The 13619-nt window shown below is 50.8% G+C and overlaps 2 protein-coding genes across 4 annotated transcripts; both read left to right on the forward strand.

The window, feature by feature from the left end:
- Positions 1 to 1267: 1267 nt before the first annotated feature.
- On the forward strand, positions 1268 to 7800 carry Bcl6b (BCL6B transcription repressor). Of its 2 annotated transcripts, none has more exons than XM_076871545.1 (9): positions 1268 to 1340; positions 1897 to 2087; positions 2306 to 2527; positions 2636 to 2983; positions 3272 to 3396; positions 4059 to 4223; positions 4308 to 4438; positions 4540 to 4677; positions 5032 to 7800. In XM_076871545.1, exons 2-9 carry the CDS (start codon positions 1909 to 1911, stop codon positions 5146 to 5148), a joined length of 1425 nt encoding a protein of 474 aa, XP_076727660.1. In that variant the 5' UTR covers positions 1268 to 1340; positions 1897 to 1908; the 3' UTR covers positions 5149 to 7800. The 2 variants fall into 2 exon arrangements, with proteins under 2 accessions (XP_076727660.1, XP_076727661.1); XM_076871546.1 differs by having other exon boundaries at positions 1314 to 1590.
- Positions 7801 to 8602: 802 nt separating this feature from the next.
- Positions 8603 to 13393, forward strand: Slc16a13 (solute carrier family 16 member 13). 2 transcript variants are annotated; one of them, XM_076871552.1, is made up of 5 exons: positions 8603 to 9973; positions 10120 to 10263; positions 10923 to 11660; positions 11983 to 12112; positions 12509 to 12574. In XM_076871552.1, exons 1-4 carry the CDS (start codon positions 9775 to 9777, stop codon positions 12066 to 12068), a joined length of 1167 nt encoding a protein of 388 aa, XP_076727667.1. In that variant the 5' UTR covers positions 8603 to 9774; the 3' UTR covers positions 12069 to 12112; positions 12509 to 12574. The 2 variants fall into 2 exon arrangements, with proteins under 2 accessions (XP_076727667.1, XP_076727666.1); XM_076871551.1 differs by lacking the exon at positions 11983 to 12112 and having other exon boundaries at positions 12509 to 13393.
- Positions 13394 to 13619: the final 226 nt, after the last annotated feature.

Genomic DNA, 13619 nt, shown 5'->3' on the forward strand with positions numbered 1-13619 from the left:
GTTTTAAAATTAGAATTGTCAGGCCCTCCTTCTCTCTTTCACTCTTCTCTGTTTGTCTTTCGGTTTACCCTACCCAATTTTCATACTAGTGTTTACTAAAAATAATATCTTGATTAGAAAAATATCTTGATTAGATATCTTGAATATCTTGATTAGAAAAAGAAACACTGTGCCTCCAGGCTCAAGCCCCACTCCTGGTCTCACCCAGTCCCCTCATTCCCAAAGTCCTGGATTTCCCACTTCCGTAGGAAACCCAGCCTGACGGAAAGTCCCCGGGTCCCTAACTCTACCTCTCTTTTTCTAGAACTCCTCTAAGAGGCAGAAGTGCAAAATAAACCATCGCAAAGGGGAGGAAGCCCAAAGTTTCAGCCGCCAAGACCAAATCCATCCAGCCCCCTAGTCTGTGCACAACCCCAGCCGGGTGGAAACCACGGGGCGAGGCGAGGCTAGTGCTCGTCCGCCCCCTCGTGGAAAGAGCCAGACATTGCCGAGCTTCGCCTACTTGCCGCGCTGGACCCCGGCGTCCCGCCAGCCTCAAAGCGTAGCCGACCGGCGGGTGCTCGAGGACCTATTGAGCTAGGACTGGGGGACAGCGAGCGGGCTTTGGGCGGGAGTTCGGTCTCTCTGAATCCCTAAAAGGACTCAGAAGAGAGTTGGGGAGGGAGGCCGGACGCCTAGGTCTCCTGAGCGTCTCTCGGCCCCCACCCGGGGCTTTCCCCACCTCCTCGAGGGGAAGCAGCTGGCGGAGCCGTCCGGTCTCAGGACAATGGAAGGAAACGAACTAGAAATCATATCCGCCCTCTCCCTACCCGGCCCGGTCAGAGCCCCCCTTTTTGTGGGCCCTGCCAAAGGAGCCTGTCATTCACACCACACCCTTCCACTATCTGAGACCCCACGGAAGACCACTAGGGCCTCCCCCAAACCTGGTGTCCCACATAGTACATCGGAAGGGGGAGTCGTGATGCGACACCTTCTTCCAAAAGCCAATACAACGATTTTCGCTGTCCCGGTCCTACGATTACCTAGAGCCTCTATTATTTCCCATCCTGGACATCCCTAATCTCCCCAGTTCCAACACCCACATCCTCAATTCTTACTATTAGAGGCCCCCCAAATCCCCACGTTAGGATCACCTGGTGTTTCTGAGGTCCCGCCTTAGAGACGGAGACCCCGCCCCAGGTTCCCCATCTGGAGAGCCAGGGAGGAAGGAAGGATACAGACCCAGGCGTTCACCCCACCTCCACCCCCGCCCCCGACATCCCGGAGGGATAAAGGAGCCGAGGCCGAGAGAGACCCCGCCCCCCCTTGAGAAGAGAAGCCGCAGCCCCTGCGGGACGGGGGTAAGAAGGAGACACTGAGGGAGCCGGAATCCTGGGACCCCAAAGAGGGTTGGAGCTTATTGATAGTAGGGAGACTGAGTCCCAGAAATTGCACTTTACTAGGATGGGGACTGTATAGGAGTAGCAGAAACCTGCGGTTCGTAGAAGGGAGTTTCGACTGGGATTTGGAGGGGTATGGAGTGCAGCTTTTCTGGAGTCCCCAGGCCGGGTCAAGCACTTAAGATCTAGGCGCGCCAAGAAGCAAAGAGAGGTAGGTTGTGGAGGGACACAAGGAATCCAACCAAAGGCTCTGTGCGCGATATTTCGCACGCTCTCCATCGACGCAGCGGTTGGGAAACTTCAACTCGTTCCAAGCGCTCTGGGATCTAGCTCTCTGGAAGTCAGCGACGATGTGGTTGAGGACAGAATTAACGAGACGAATTAAGTGAGGCTGCGTGTGCTGGGGCCCGGAGATGGTGAACCTGGCTTTAGCAGCACCTTGGGAGAAAAGACAAGCAGAGAAGGGAAGGTGTCTTAAGACTGCCGAATCCCTGAGCCCTTTCCACCGCATCCACAGGCCTGCGTCGCTATGGGTTCCACCACTGCCCCAGACGGAGCGCTTGGCTACGTCCGTGAATTCACCCGCCACTCCTCCGACGTGCTGGGCAATTTGAACGAGCTGCGCCTGCGCGGGATCCTCACTGACGTCACGCTGCTGGTTGGCGGGCAACCCCTTCGAGCACACAAGGCGGTTCTTATCGCCTGCAGGTTCGAGGGTTGGGGCTAGTGGGGACCAAGTGGGGAAAGGGGTGGAGCCATAGGCCATAGAGTGGAAATTCAAACCCAAACCTTGCTGGAAAAAGAGGGGAGAGTCCCAGAATTGAACACGGTTTAATAGTGGGGAAGCGGGATTTCTAAAGGAATGGGTTTTCTAAAGCAGCGCGTGTGTCCCTTGGTCTAGCTTGACCTATCTGTCCTCTCTCCAGTGGCTTCTTCTATTCAATTTTCCGGGGCCGAGCAGGAGTAGGGGTGGACGTGCTCTCCCTGCCCGGGGGCCCCGAAGCTAGAGGCTTCGCTCCTCTTCTGGACTTCATGTACACTTCGCGCCTGCGCCTCTCTCCCACCACTGCACCCGCTGTCCTTGCGGCTGCCACCTACTTGCAGATGGAACATGTAGTTCAGGCATGCCACCGCTTCATCCAGGCTAGGTGAGGGAATCATGGCTCTGTGTTCTTCCTGGGTGAGGTGGCGTCCCAGGTATCATTGGCAGAGGCAAAATTAGGAAATAGAACTAATGTCCATCACGTTTTTTCCAGTTGTGAACCTCTAGGCATCTCCCTGAGACCCCTGGAGGCAGAACCCCCCACACTCACAACAGCCCCTCCACCAGGCAGTCCCAGGTGCTCTGAAGGGCACCCAGACCCACCTACTGAGTCTCGAAGCTGCAATCAAGGCCCCCCAAGTCCAGTCAGCCCAGACCCCAAGGCCTGCAACTGGAAAAAGTACAAGTTCATCGTGCTAAACTCTCAGGCCTCCCAAGCAGGGAGCCTGATTGGGGAGAGTAGTTCTGGTCAACCTTGCCCCCAAGCCAGACTCCCCAGTGGAGATGAGGCCTCCAACAACAGCAGCAGTGAAGATGGACCCATCCCTGGTTCCCAGAACAGGTACACGGTCTAGAATTCCAAGAGTTTTTTAGAGGCTAGCCTGTGTTATCAGTAGGCAGGGAGATGGGGGGGAGGGTCCCTTTCAAAGATACCAGCCCACCTTTGGGAGTTGACCAGAGACCAGGGTAATTCAGTGGGGAGGGACATTGACAGGGCCAAGAATGTGGCTCATTGATTAATATTAGCTCACCTCCAGAGGATAGGCCTTTGACTCCAAGTTCTCTTGGAGAGAATGTCTCTTCATATAATCTCTTCTAACCTCTTCTATGGGCCTTATTATCTGCTCAGGCTTTCTCCAACTACTGCCGCTAGGCAGTTCAAATGTGGAACTCCAGTCAGGGCCCCCTATCTCTTCACATCCCGGGTTCAAGAGACTACTGGATCACCCTCTGAGCGGCCCTGTCCACCACCAGGTAAGAGTTCCTCTTTTCCAATTTTTCTCCTATGACTATACCAGGCCAGTCTGGGTTAAAAGGACTCAGGAGACACTTATTCTGGTGGTTCCTAAACTTTATTTGCAAATTAAAATTACGTGGGAAGGTTTTAAAACTCCCAGGTCACACCCAGAGATCAGAAAGTTTAGAAGTGGGGATCAGTACCTTTTTTTTTTTTTTTTTTACATCATCATAGAACTTTTTTTAGGGGGGGGGGCGGAATCAGTAATTTTTAAAGCTTCCCAGGTGCTTCCAATGAGTAGCAAAGTTTGGGAATTTTGGGCCTATCCCTATTTAGGGTTAAGTGGTCTGTCCAGACTTTGACAGGGCCTTGCTGGTGGACTGTCATCCAGACTGGTGCAATATAGAAGAAACCAAAACCTCTGCCCACTAGCAGGGGCTTCCACCTACTGTCACCACTATTGAAGAAATTAGCAGAGTGCTCTGGAATCAAATGTAGAGTGAGATTTTATATGGCCTTTGGCAAGTCAAATGTGTCCCAGAATCCTTCACAGTGAATTGAAAGAAAGAACACCTTACCTACTTACTATTGTTCGGTTTGAGGATTCACTCCTACCCAAGAAGCCCTCAATTAGTAACTATGGTTGTCATTACTCACTACCCTCACTCCCCTTTCCCAGGAAGTGAGTTTTTCGGCTGCCAGAACTGTGAGGCTGTGGCTGGGTGCTCTTCGGGGCTGGACTCCTTGGCTCCCAGGGACGAGGACAAACCCTATAAGTGTCAGCTCTGCCGGTCTGCCTTCCGCTACAAAGGCAACTTGGCCAGTCACCGTACTGTGCACACAGGTAGGAGGGGAAAGGGCTTTGGCCTTCGTGCCCACCACTGTTTTTAAGGCAATGTCCCTGACTTCTCTTCCTCCCTGTTTATAGGGGAAAAGCCCTACCATTGCTCCATCTGTGGAGCCCGTTTTAACCGACCAGCTAACCTGAAAACGCACAGCCGCATCCATTCGGGAGAGAAACCCTACAAGTGTGAGACTTGCGGTTCGCGCTTTGTACAGGTACGAAGCCAACCCCAGCAGAGAGGGTTCAAAGGTTAGAGGGCGGGGTGGAGAGAATTCTGCCCCTCCCGAAGGTGATCTGAAGTCTCCTCCCCTCCCAGGTGGCGCACCTGCGCGCCCACGTGCTGATCCACACCGGAGAGAAGCCCTATCCTTGTCCCACCTGCGGAACTCGCTTCCGCCACCTACAGACCCTCAAGAGTCACGTTCGCATCCACACGGGAGAGAAGCCTTACCATGTGGGTATCCAGCATGGCCAACCCTTAGAATTACCTTCAGTTCACCTAGGGGCGGAGCTCTGAGAGGAGGGACCTTGCTACCCCTAGATCTCTTGGAAACTAAGAGTCCTAGTGAATAAGAGGCGGAGGCCGAAGTAGGGATTGCGCTTCTTCATTTTCCAGAGAGGGATTAACGGGTGGGAAAACCTTTACTAAAATAAACCAGGGTCTATCTCCCGGGATCCCCTGAGGATTTGGGAAGATGTGAAGGCCAAAGCGCTAATTTTCTATAGAGAGCTGAACCGTTTCCCTTTGCCCAACACCTAAAAGATGGTTTTGGAATGGGTGAGACCTGACTCAGTTGTCCTCCCACAGTGCGACCCCTGCGGCCTGCATTTCCGGCACAAGAGTCAGCTGCGGTTGCATCTGCGCCAGAAACACGGAGCTGCTACGAACACCAAAGTACACTACCACATCCTGGGGGGGCCTTAGCTGAGTGCTCCAGACCCCACTCGCTCCCCAGGGCCCAGGAAGTCCCCAAGCTTGGACCTGGCTTCCCTGTTCGTCTTGGCATGGGGGTGTGCAAGACCACTCTGGTATTAGAAACTGCTGCCACCTTAATTTCTTGCTGGGGAGAGCAGGAGTGGCAGATCCAGGCTAGATCTGCCTCTGTTTTGCTGGTCAAAACCTCTTCCCCACAATCCAGATTGTCTAACTAGAGGCTGGGGTCAGGGAGACATTGGAGGCCTGGTTTCCTTAAGGGAAGAGCCCCCACCTGCAGTCCCCATCTCATTTGGTTTATCTGTAAATATAATTTATTGCAGCCTTTGGGTAGCATCAGGGTCTTCATTCTGTTGCATTTCCCACTTCCCTATTCCACAAGTGTGATCAAAAAGTGACCAGAAACATAGAATGTGAGGTCACAGCTCTGCTGGCAGAGATTATTAGCACTTGGCTCTCTCCTCTGGCTTGAGTGTTTTTATATTGTTATTGTCATAGCTTTTATCTTTACAATTGTTCTTTTTCCTGTTTGTTTGATGTTGATTTGTTTAAAATGGAGAAAGGGGGTCTCTATTCCCTGCTCCTCCAATTCTAGGTCTGGAACCTTTATTCATTCTAGGGCAAGCCCTAGGAACATGTGGGATTATGGAATTGGGTCTGGAACCCTCTCTGGTATTCTGGACTTTGAGGTGCTCTAGCAGGCTAGAACTAGATATAGTCTTTTCTTTCTTTTCATGGGTGATAGGAACCTTTATGATGAGCCTGAAATGGAGGTAACAAATGCTTCCTGAAAGTTGCAGGGTGGGAGATTGGATCCTAAATCACTGTAAGTAGAGGCCAGTAGTCTTTACTTCAAGATGGTCCAGAACCTACACTGTCTCACCAATCCAGTCACCTGGGTTTGGTTGCCCTGCATTCATCTGTCACAATAGAGCCCACCCAAGGCTTTGAATTGAATTCATAATTCTCCCACTACGGCCAGTTCTTAGCACTGAGTTGATCCCTCCTCTGTGGGAGAAAGATCTGAAATTTCTTGTCAGAGATCATATGACCTTTTCTGATTCTACCAGTCTCTAAGAATATTGTGACCTAGGAGAGAAATATGCAACTTTACCTTGACTATAGAGTTGTGACCCACCCATTACTGTAGAGGTATCTAGGTTTGAATGTTCCTTGGGGTTCTCTATACTGAGATAAGCCCCTTCTTTCTCTAATGGGTTTTGGACATCTTCTGGCAAGTGTCCAGATTCCAGAAACGTCTTTGTCTCTTTAAGTCACAGGTGTTTGGTAACTTTCTTACCTTAGAAAAGCTGGATCTGTGATCTTGTCTTCCCATCACTGCATTCCTGTCTGGAACCAGTGAGTGCACTAGAACCTTCCACAGGAAGAGGAAAGAGGCTGAGTTCCATTCTGGGTTTATTGTAGTTTGGAATTATGATTGGGATTATTGTTGGGATTGGAGATTTGAGAGTAAGACTGGTTGACTGATGAGTTCAAGCCCCTTCTAGTTGACCAAGTTGCCAGGTAGGATTAAGAGGTTGATTAGTGCTGAAGTTTCCAGTGTTGACCAAGTAAGGGAAAAGTTAGGGATGGGGTAGCCTCTTAGCAACTGTCTGGAATGTTGAATAATACTCTGAATTCCTGATTTATAGTCTTGGCCCTTGTAACCCTGGGACCTATTTGATTATAGGACATGGAAGGAGGGTAAAAAGCACTTCTGAATTTGGGGGGGGGGTGGAACTTCCTCAAGATAGGTCAATACTAGTTGCTGTCACTTGGGGACTAGTGAGAAAGCTATTCTCCCTATTTCTATCTTAAACCCCATCACCCCATTGCAGAATTGAAGAAGAGGGAAAGCAAGAGGAGACATGTAGAAAGAAACCATAATCTCTGTTTTAGCAGATGGGATGAGCAGGTTGAAAGTGCCTGGGGGTGGAGATGTTAGATTTTTCAAGATCTGATCCTTGGAATAAAGAAGCCTCTGAGTCTATCTGTTGTGTTCTGGGTTCTTGCCTCAGGGGACCTGGGGACTTGGAAAGAGATTTCTTTCCTCTTAAATAACATTTGGATTCTGTGCTCATTTCACTGTTTCATCCCACCACACATCTTAAATGGTCCTTGTTCTGCCCTTGCCTTCCGGCTCATTGTGTAGGAACCAGTGACTTCATGAAGTTTCTCCGGAGCCACCTGCATCCTGCTGGTCTGAAGTCACTTCCTGCCTGAGGTGCAGAGGCAGCAGGGAGAAACTAGGAAGTCATTAGTAACGCCAAGAGGTTGAGGGATGCATTTGTGCTGGGGATATTAATGCTTGGGACACCCCACCACCACTAAGGAAAATGGTTGGGACTTGGATCCCAAGGACAACAGGAGGTGGCAGTGAGAAGGCTGTGTAGTTAAGAGCCAGCATGCCAACTCCACCTTTGTCTCCCAGCAGTGGTATCTTGGAAGTCTATCCAGTGTCCCGTGCATGTGCCTCTCCTACTTTTTCCCCTGTTCTATGTGTGTCCTGGGTACATAGCTCTGGTCTGGCCCTCAGGCAGAATGGTCACAAATTCTGATATTATCCCTGCCTTCTGTCTTAAAAGTCCTTATCTGTGATAAAAGTCAGATAACATGGCCCCTGAATTGCCTCCAACATTTACAGGATGTGGTTGTGTTTCTTAATCTTTTAATACCCAGACCTGAAAAGAAAAAAAAAACCTAAATCCTTCCTTCACTTCCCTCTGCAGCTTCACTTCCCTCTATGCCCTGTTGAAAACAAAACCAGCTAATATTACTTTCACCTGCTACATAGTATGCCCTAAACTAAGCATTTTAGTGCTTGGATTTTCTAATTTAACCCCCCTGACAACCATTAAAAAATAGCCTAAATTACAGATGGGAAAACCAATATCTTGACCAAGTTAATAAATGATAAAGTCAAGATTGGAACCAATTTGATTCTAAAGACTTGAGTTCTTAACCACTTATATATGACCACACCAACTAGCATATTCCCCACCAATATTTTGAATACATATTCATACACACACAGAGGTAAGAATTCTGGTATGATTATTTTCCATATGTGAAATCAAAAGCTACACAGTCTCCCCACCTCATTCCCCTCTTCTTCTTTGCCTGTTTGCTTCTTTTCCCCACTAGTCTAGGTGGGTTTTTTTTTGTTGTTGTTGTTTGTTTGTTTGTACTGGGGGTTTAATTCAGGTGTGCTGCTTAGGGCTAAATTGCTGAAGCTGGCTTGGATCTCCTAATCCTCCTGCTTCAGCCTCCAGAATGGCTGAGATTACAGGCCTGTGCCACCATATCCTGCTGGGTATGAACTCTTTGATCCCAGGGAACCCAGGTCGGGGGGGTCCTCCAGAGCTTGAGTTACAATGAAGAAACTGAAGTCCAAGACGTTAATGCTGTGGAGTCTGGGGAGGACTAGGGGGTGCTCACAGGGGGCCTGAGTACTGGTGGGGTAAGAAAAGCTGATTGCTCCAGTTGCCGGGGTCATAACTTCTCTTTATCCCACCTTGAGTTCAAAAAATATGGTTAGGACATGGCTGTTACTAGAGGGCAGAAGAAAAGGTTCCAGCCCCACTGAGGAAGGGGTAGTGGTGTTGGTGGAGCCCTATGTGACTTTACAGCCGCCCTTCCTCTCCTCAGTTATTTTTGGTCTCTGTGACCCAAGGTTTCCTGTTAGTGGGAACAGAAAAGTGTTATCATCACAGAAATGAATGCCAGGAGTCCAACAACCCATTCCCCGTCTCTTTTCCGTTGGCCCTTGAACCTCTCAGAAATCCAGCCATCTCGATTTGGGGAGCTGCGTTAACGGTGGCACGGTGGCACTCTTTCGGGTTATTTTGAATTTTATAACCTGTCCTTTGGAACCCCACGTGGGTCGGGCATTCCTCAAAAACAAGTGAGTGCTTGCCTCTCCAGAACCAGTTTGCCCACCACCAGTCCTTACGTGCGGGTTTTGGTGCTGAAATGCGGACGACTCGGCCCACACCATGAGCAGCGGACCGCGGCATCCCCGCGGTAGGTCCCTGTATCACGTGTGGCTGTATCCAGTCAGTCGCTTCAGGACCCTCTTTACGCATGCGCCACACTCACTGCCGGTCCGGAACAATGCTCTAAGTCCCGCCCAAGCCTTCTGGCCGCACCCCCTGCTCAGGAGTCCTGCGTCCTCGTTGGCTAGCTAGGGACTGGATGTTGGCCCGCTTGGCCAGGTGTGGACATCCCCAAAGATAATTCATACCCAGGCCGGTGCGCGTCTCCATTTCCACCTCCTGGTCCCTAATCGAACGTTTGGGGGCCCGCCGCTAACGAACTGGCCCTTTCCTGGACCCTCAGCTGCAGGCCATCCTGGCTGCGCCTCCGTACGCTTGTGACCGAGGCTAGCACGGGCCTGGTTCCCCCCCCCCTCCCCCGCCTCACTAAGACCGTACCCCTTGGGAAAAGGCGCAGGCGCCTCACGCCGCCTGATCTGTACCTTCCTCTTTACCCGATTTTGCGCCCCACCCCGCGTTTGGTTCCGAGCCTCCCAGCGGGGTGGGCATACACTGGTGGAAGTCTAGAGCCCGGCTCCTGCAGGGGCTGGCTCTTAGTGTCGGCAGCCCTGTTCCTACCCAGATGGCTCGCGGGGCCGAGCCCCCCGATGGGGGCTGGGGATGGATGGTGGTGCTCTCAGCCTTCTTCCAGTCGGCGCTGGTGTTCGGGGTGCTTCGCTCCTTCGGAGTCTTCTTCGTGGAGTTTGTGGCGGCGTTTGAGGAGCAGGCAGCGCGCGTCTCCTGGATCGCCTCCATTGGAATCGCGGTGCAGCAGTTTGGGAGTGAGTGCTGCGCCCGGTCCGGTGTCCTGTGACCCTCACCCTCGAAAGAGAAAGGGGATACAGGAACCGAAAGGGGAAGGAGAAGGGGTGTGGAGGATGCTAGGGAAGGACGCCTGAGTCCTCCAGAACCCGTTCCCCTTCTCCAGGCCCCATAGGCAGTGCCCTGAGCACGAAGTTCGGGCCCAGGCCTGTGGTGATGACCGGGGGCATCTTGGCCTCGCTGGGTATGCTGCTCGCTTCATTTGCTACCTCCTTGACCCACCTATACCTGAGTATTGGACTGCTCTCAGGTGAGACCCTGGGCAAGGACAGGAGAGTCATATACTTGGGTCTTTGGCCACTGGATTTTCACCTTTTTCCTGCTCCTTCCAAAAAGTTTAGGGAGAATGTTGAGGGAACGTTTGAGTAGCACCTGTGCCCTGAAGGGAATTCTTAAGAGAATGACTAAGTTGGTTAACATGGTGGGGAAATTAGGAAAGCAAAGATAACGAATCCAAGAATGTATGTGCAAGCCCAAGGCTAGAGGGACTGGAGAATTTCTGTAAAATTGTGCTGGGTCCTGTGACTGAAATGAATATCATTAGCCTATGTACAAAGAAAGACTTTCAAAGCTTACGCAACTTGGCAAAGTAACATTACATGGCCAGAAATGGTAGAGCAGGGGGTCTAACTCCAAAGTTCTGTGCTAGTTACTTTACAAACATTATCTCTAGTCCTCCCCCAGTCCCATAAAGTGTAGCAACCCCATTTTGCAGATGAGGAAATTGAGGCTGGGAGAGTAAGTAAAACACATGGGGTCACACAGCTAGAAACTATCAAAGCTAGGACTACATCCAGGTCTGTGGGACTCCAGAACAAAGGCTATATTCTGCTGCTGAGCACTGTTGGGATTACTGGGTTTCCTGAGCTCCACAAAAGTTCTCAACCCCCATTTCTTCCTTTTTGACAGGCTCTGGCTGGGCCTTGACCTTCACTCCGACCCTGGCCTGCCTGTCCCGTTACTTCTCTCGCCGTCGATCCCTGGCCACAGGGCTGGCACTGACAGGAGTGGGCCTCTCCTCTTTTGCATTTGCCCCCCTCTTCCAGTGGTTACTCAACTACTATGCCTGGCGGGGGGCTCTACTGCTCGTATCTGCCCTCTCCCTCCACCTGGTGGCATGTGGTGCTCTCCTCCGCCCACTATCCCTGACTGAGGACACAGTTATGGGTGGCCCTGCAGCCCAACTCACCTCCCTCCTCCATCATGGCCCCTTCCTCCGTTACACTGTTGCCCTCACCCTGATCAACACTGGCTACTTCATACCCTATATCCACCTGGTGGCCCATCTCCAAGACCTGGATTGGGACCCACTACCTGCTGCCTTTCTACTCTCTGTGGCTGCTATTTCTGACCTTGTAGGGCGTGTGGCCTCTGGGTGGCTGGGAGATGCAGTCCCAGGGCCTGTGACACGGCTTCTGATGCTTTGGACCACCCTGACTGGGGTATCACTGACCCTGTTCCCTGTGGCTCAGGCTCCCACAGCCCTGGTGGTTCTGGCTGTGGCCTATGGCTTCACATCAGGAGCCCTGACCCCAGTGGCCTTCTCCGTGCTGCCTGAACTGGTGGGGACTGGAAGGATTTACTGTGGCCTAGGACTGGTGCAGATGGTAGAGAGCATCGGGGGGCTACTGGGGGCTCCTCTGTCAGGTAAGGGGAATGGGGTTGCCAGGTGGGCAAGGGTTGCCATGTTGCACAGTCAGGGGAAGGAACTATTCCCATCATGTGTATGTGAATATTGTCCTCTGGTATGGTACAGTTCACAGTCTGCATGACCAATCATAGCAGACTTGATGTGGGTCCATAGGGTAGAGAAATTGGGGCTGGGAAATTCTAACTGGAAAGACAAAGAGGAGTTAAGTGGAAATCTTGGTATGGAGCTAACAGCCTGGGTTTTCAGAGGATATGGCCAGATCTGGATCTATATAACATTCCAGTGTCTTCCATTTTCCTTTGTCTTACTGGGCCCCAGGCCATGTGTCTGAGTACTCTGGTCAAAGTACTCCAGGCTCAAGATTCAGGAACCTTATGACTTTAACATTCCCTCTTAACTATTAACTGAAGATGTGGAACGGCTACAATTGCCAGAAAGAAACCTACAGGTATGCCTGACATAATCTGGCTTATCAAATCTTCATGGGCTGGTTTGGAGATCCTTTCTAAAGGCACACAGGTGGTTAAAATTACCTTTGAGGCCCTTAGGGAAAATAGAATTCTCACATTCATCTGGTCTACCTTGGGAGTTTTGATTCCTCTAATATTATGCACCTTTCCTTCCCGAAAAAAAAGGGGTCTAAGGGCTAGGGATGTGGCTCAAGCGGTAGCGCACTTGCCTGGCATGTGTGCGGCCCAGGTTCAATCCTCAGCACCACATACAAACAAAGATGTTGTGTCCACCGAAAAACTAAAAAATAAATATTAAAAAGGGGGGGGGGTCTGAGCTGTCAACCCCAGCGAACAGATCACCCATGTGTATTTTTTTTCTCTCTTGGATCTAGGCTACCTCCGAGATGTGACAGGCAACTACACAGCTTCTTTTGTGGTGGCTGGGACCTTCCTTCTTGCAGGGAGTGCAGTTCTCATCACTCTGCCCCACTTCTTCTCCTGCTTTTCAACTCCAACTACCAGGCCTCAGGACCTTGTAATAGAGGCAGTGGATACCAAAGTCCCCCTGCCCACGAAGGAGGGGCTGGGAGAGGACTGAATTCCACTAAGAGATAGTCCCCAAAAGCCAGATCTTGACAGCTCCAGATTTTCTCCTACCCAAAGGAGGCATCCACAGAACCACAGTGCCTTAAGATTCTTAATCTTTCTCGCCCCAGAGCAGTCCTGGGACTCCTCCGATGTGTGTGCCAACCCTTGGTATTTTGCTGAGGACTCACATTTCTTCTCATTTGCTCTCCCAACCTTTTCTGAAGGATCCAGAGATCCTACTCCATTAAGCTGTGAATCAACTGAAAATCAAAGACCAAGAGACTTCTCATGTTTTACATGTGAACTCTAGTGTCCTCCTAAGTGTCCTCTCTGAAGACAGATGTTTGAGAAGCAAAGGTGTCTGTTTGAGATAAAACTGAATAAGGAAACCGGACAATAATTGTAACCTCAAAAAGAACCAGGGCCCATGTGTGGGTTGGCTTATGAAATCAGGGCAGGGGAGAGGAGGTGTCCAGGAGCTGTGATGATCCTGAGTTCCTCCCTCCTGTCCACTTACCTACCTCTTCCCCACCTGGGGCTTAGAAATTAAGGGAATGGTGAAATCACAGAGTGTATGTGTGTGGGAAGGTAGCTTGTTTAGGAGGGGGGAAAAAGGCTGATAGAGCTGAAGTTTGGACCTAGGATTCTCATATTTCCCAGGAAAATAAAAGGAGATTGAAATGCTGGAACTGTTCCACCAGGTCTGGATATTCAAGGTAAATGAAAATGGAGCAGGTGGCATCCATAAGCATCTTTTCCCCCAGCCCAGCCCACAACAAACTGAAACTGCAGACAACTTCTCAAAGACTCTCTGTTATGGCAAGGATTTGGGCAAAGAGGAATGGACTGGATAGCTAAACACTCTTCCCCACCCCCAACTGGGGTCCTGTTTTTTTCAAAAGCCTTTTAGGATAT

This window comes from Callospermophilus lateralis, chromosome 11, assembly GCF_048772815.1.
Source record: "Callospermophilus lateralis isolate mCalLat2 chromosome 11, mCalLat2.hap1, whole genome shotgun sequence".
Lineage (NCBI taxonomy): Eukaryota > Metazoa > Chordata > Mammalia > Rodentia > Sciuridae > Callospermophilus > Callospermophilus lateralis.

What these genes read in the sequence shown, in the direction of transcription:
- Bcl6b (XM_076871545.1), top strand. Translation starts at nt 1,909, where the DNA reads ATGGGTTCCACCACTGCCCCAGACGGAGCGCTTGGCTACGTCCGTGAA. An exon ending in ATCCCTGGTTCCCAGAACAG is followed by an intron (nt 2,984 to 3,271) that starts GTACACGGTCTA and finishes TTATCTGCTCAG; the next exon opens with GCTTTCTCCAACTACTGCCG. An exon ending in GCGGCCCTGTCCACCACCAG is followed by an intron (nt 3,397 to 4,058) that starts GTAAGAGTTCCT and finishes CCCCTTTCCCAG; the next exon opens with GAAGTGAGTTTTTCGGCTGC.
- Slc16a13 (XM_076871551.1), top strand. Translation starts at nt 9,775, where the DNA reads ATGGCTCGCGGGGCCGAGCCCCCCGATGGGGGCTGGGGATGGATGGTG. An exon ending in CGCGGTGCAGCAGTTTGGGA is followed by an intron (nt 9,974 to 10,119) that starts GTGAGTGCTGCG and finishes CCCCTTCTCCAG; the next exon opens with GCCCCATAGGCAGTGCCCTG. An exon ending in GAGTATTGGACTGCTCTCAG is followed by an intron (nt 10,264 to 10,922) that starts GTGAGACCCTGG and finishes CCTTTTTGACAG; the next exon opens with GCTCTGGCTGGGCCTTGACC.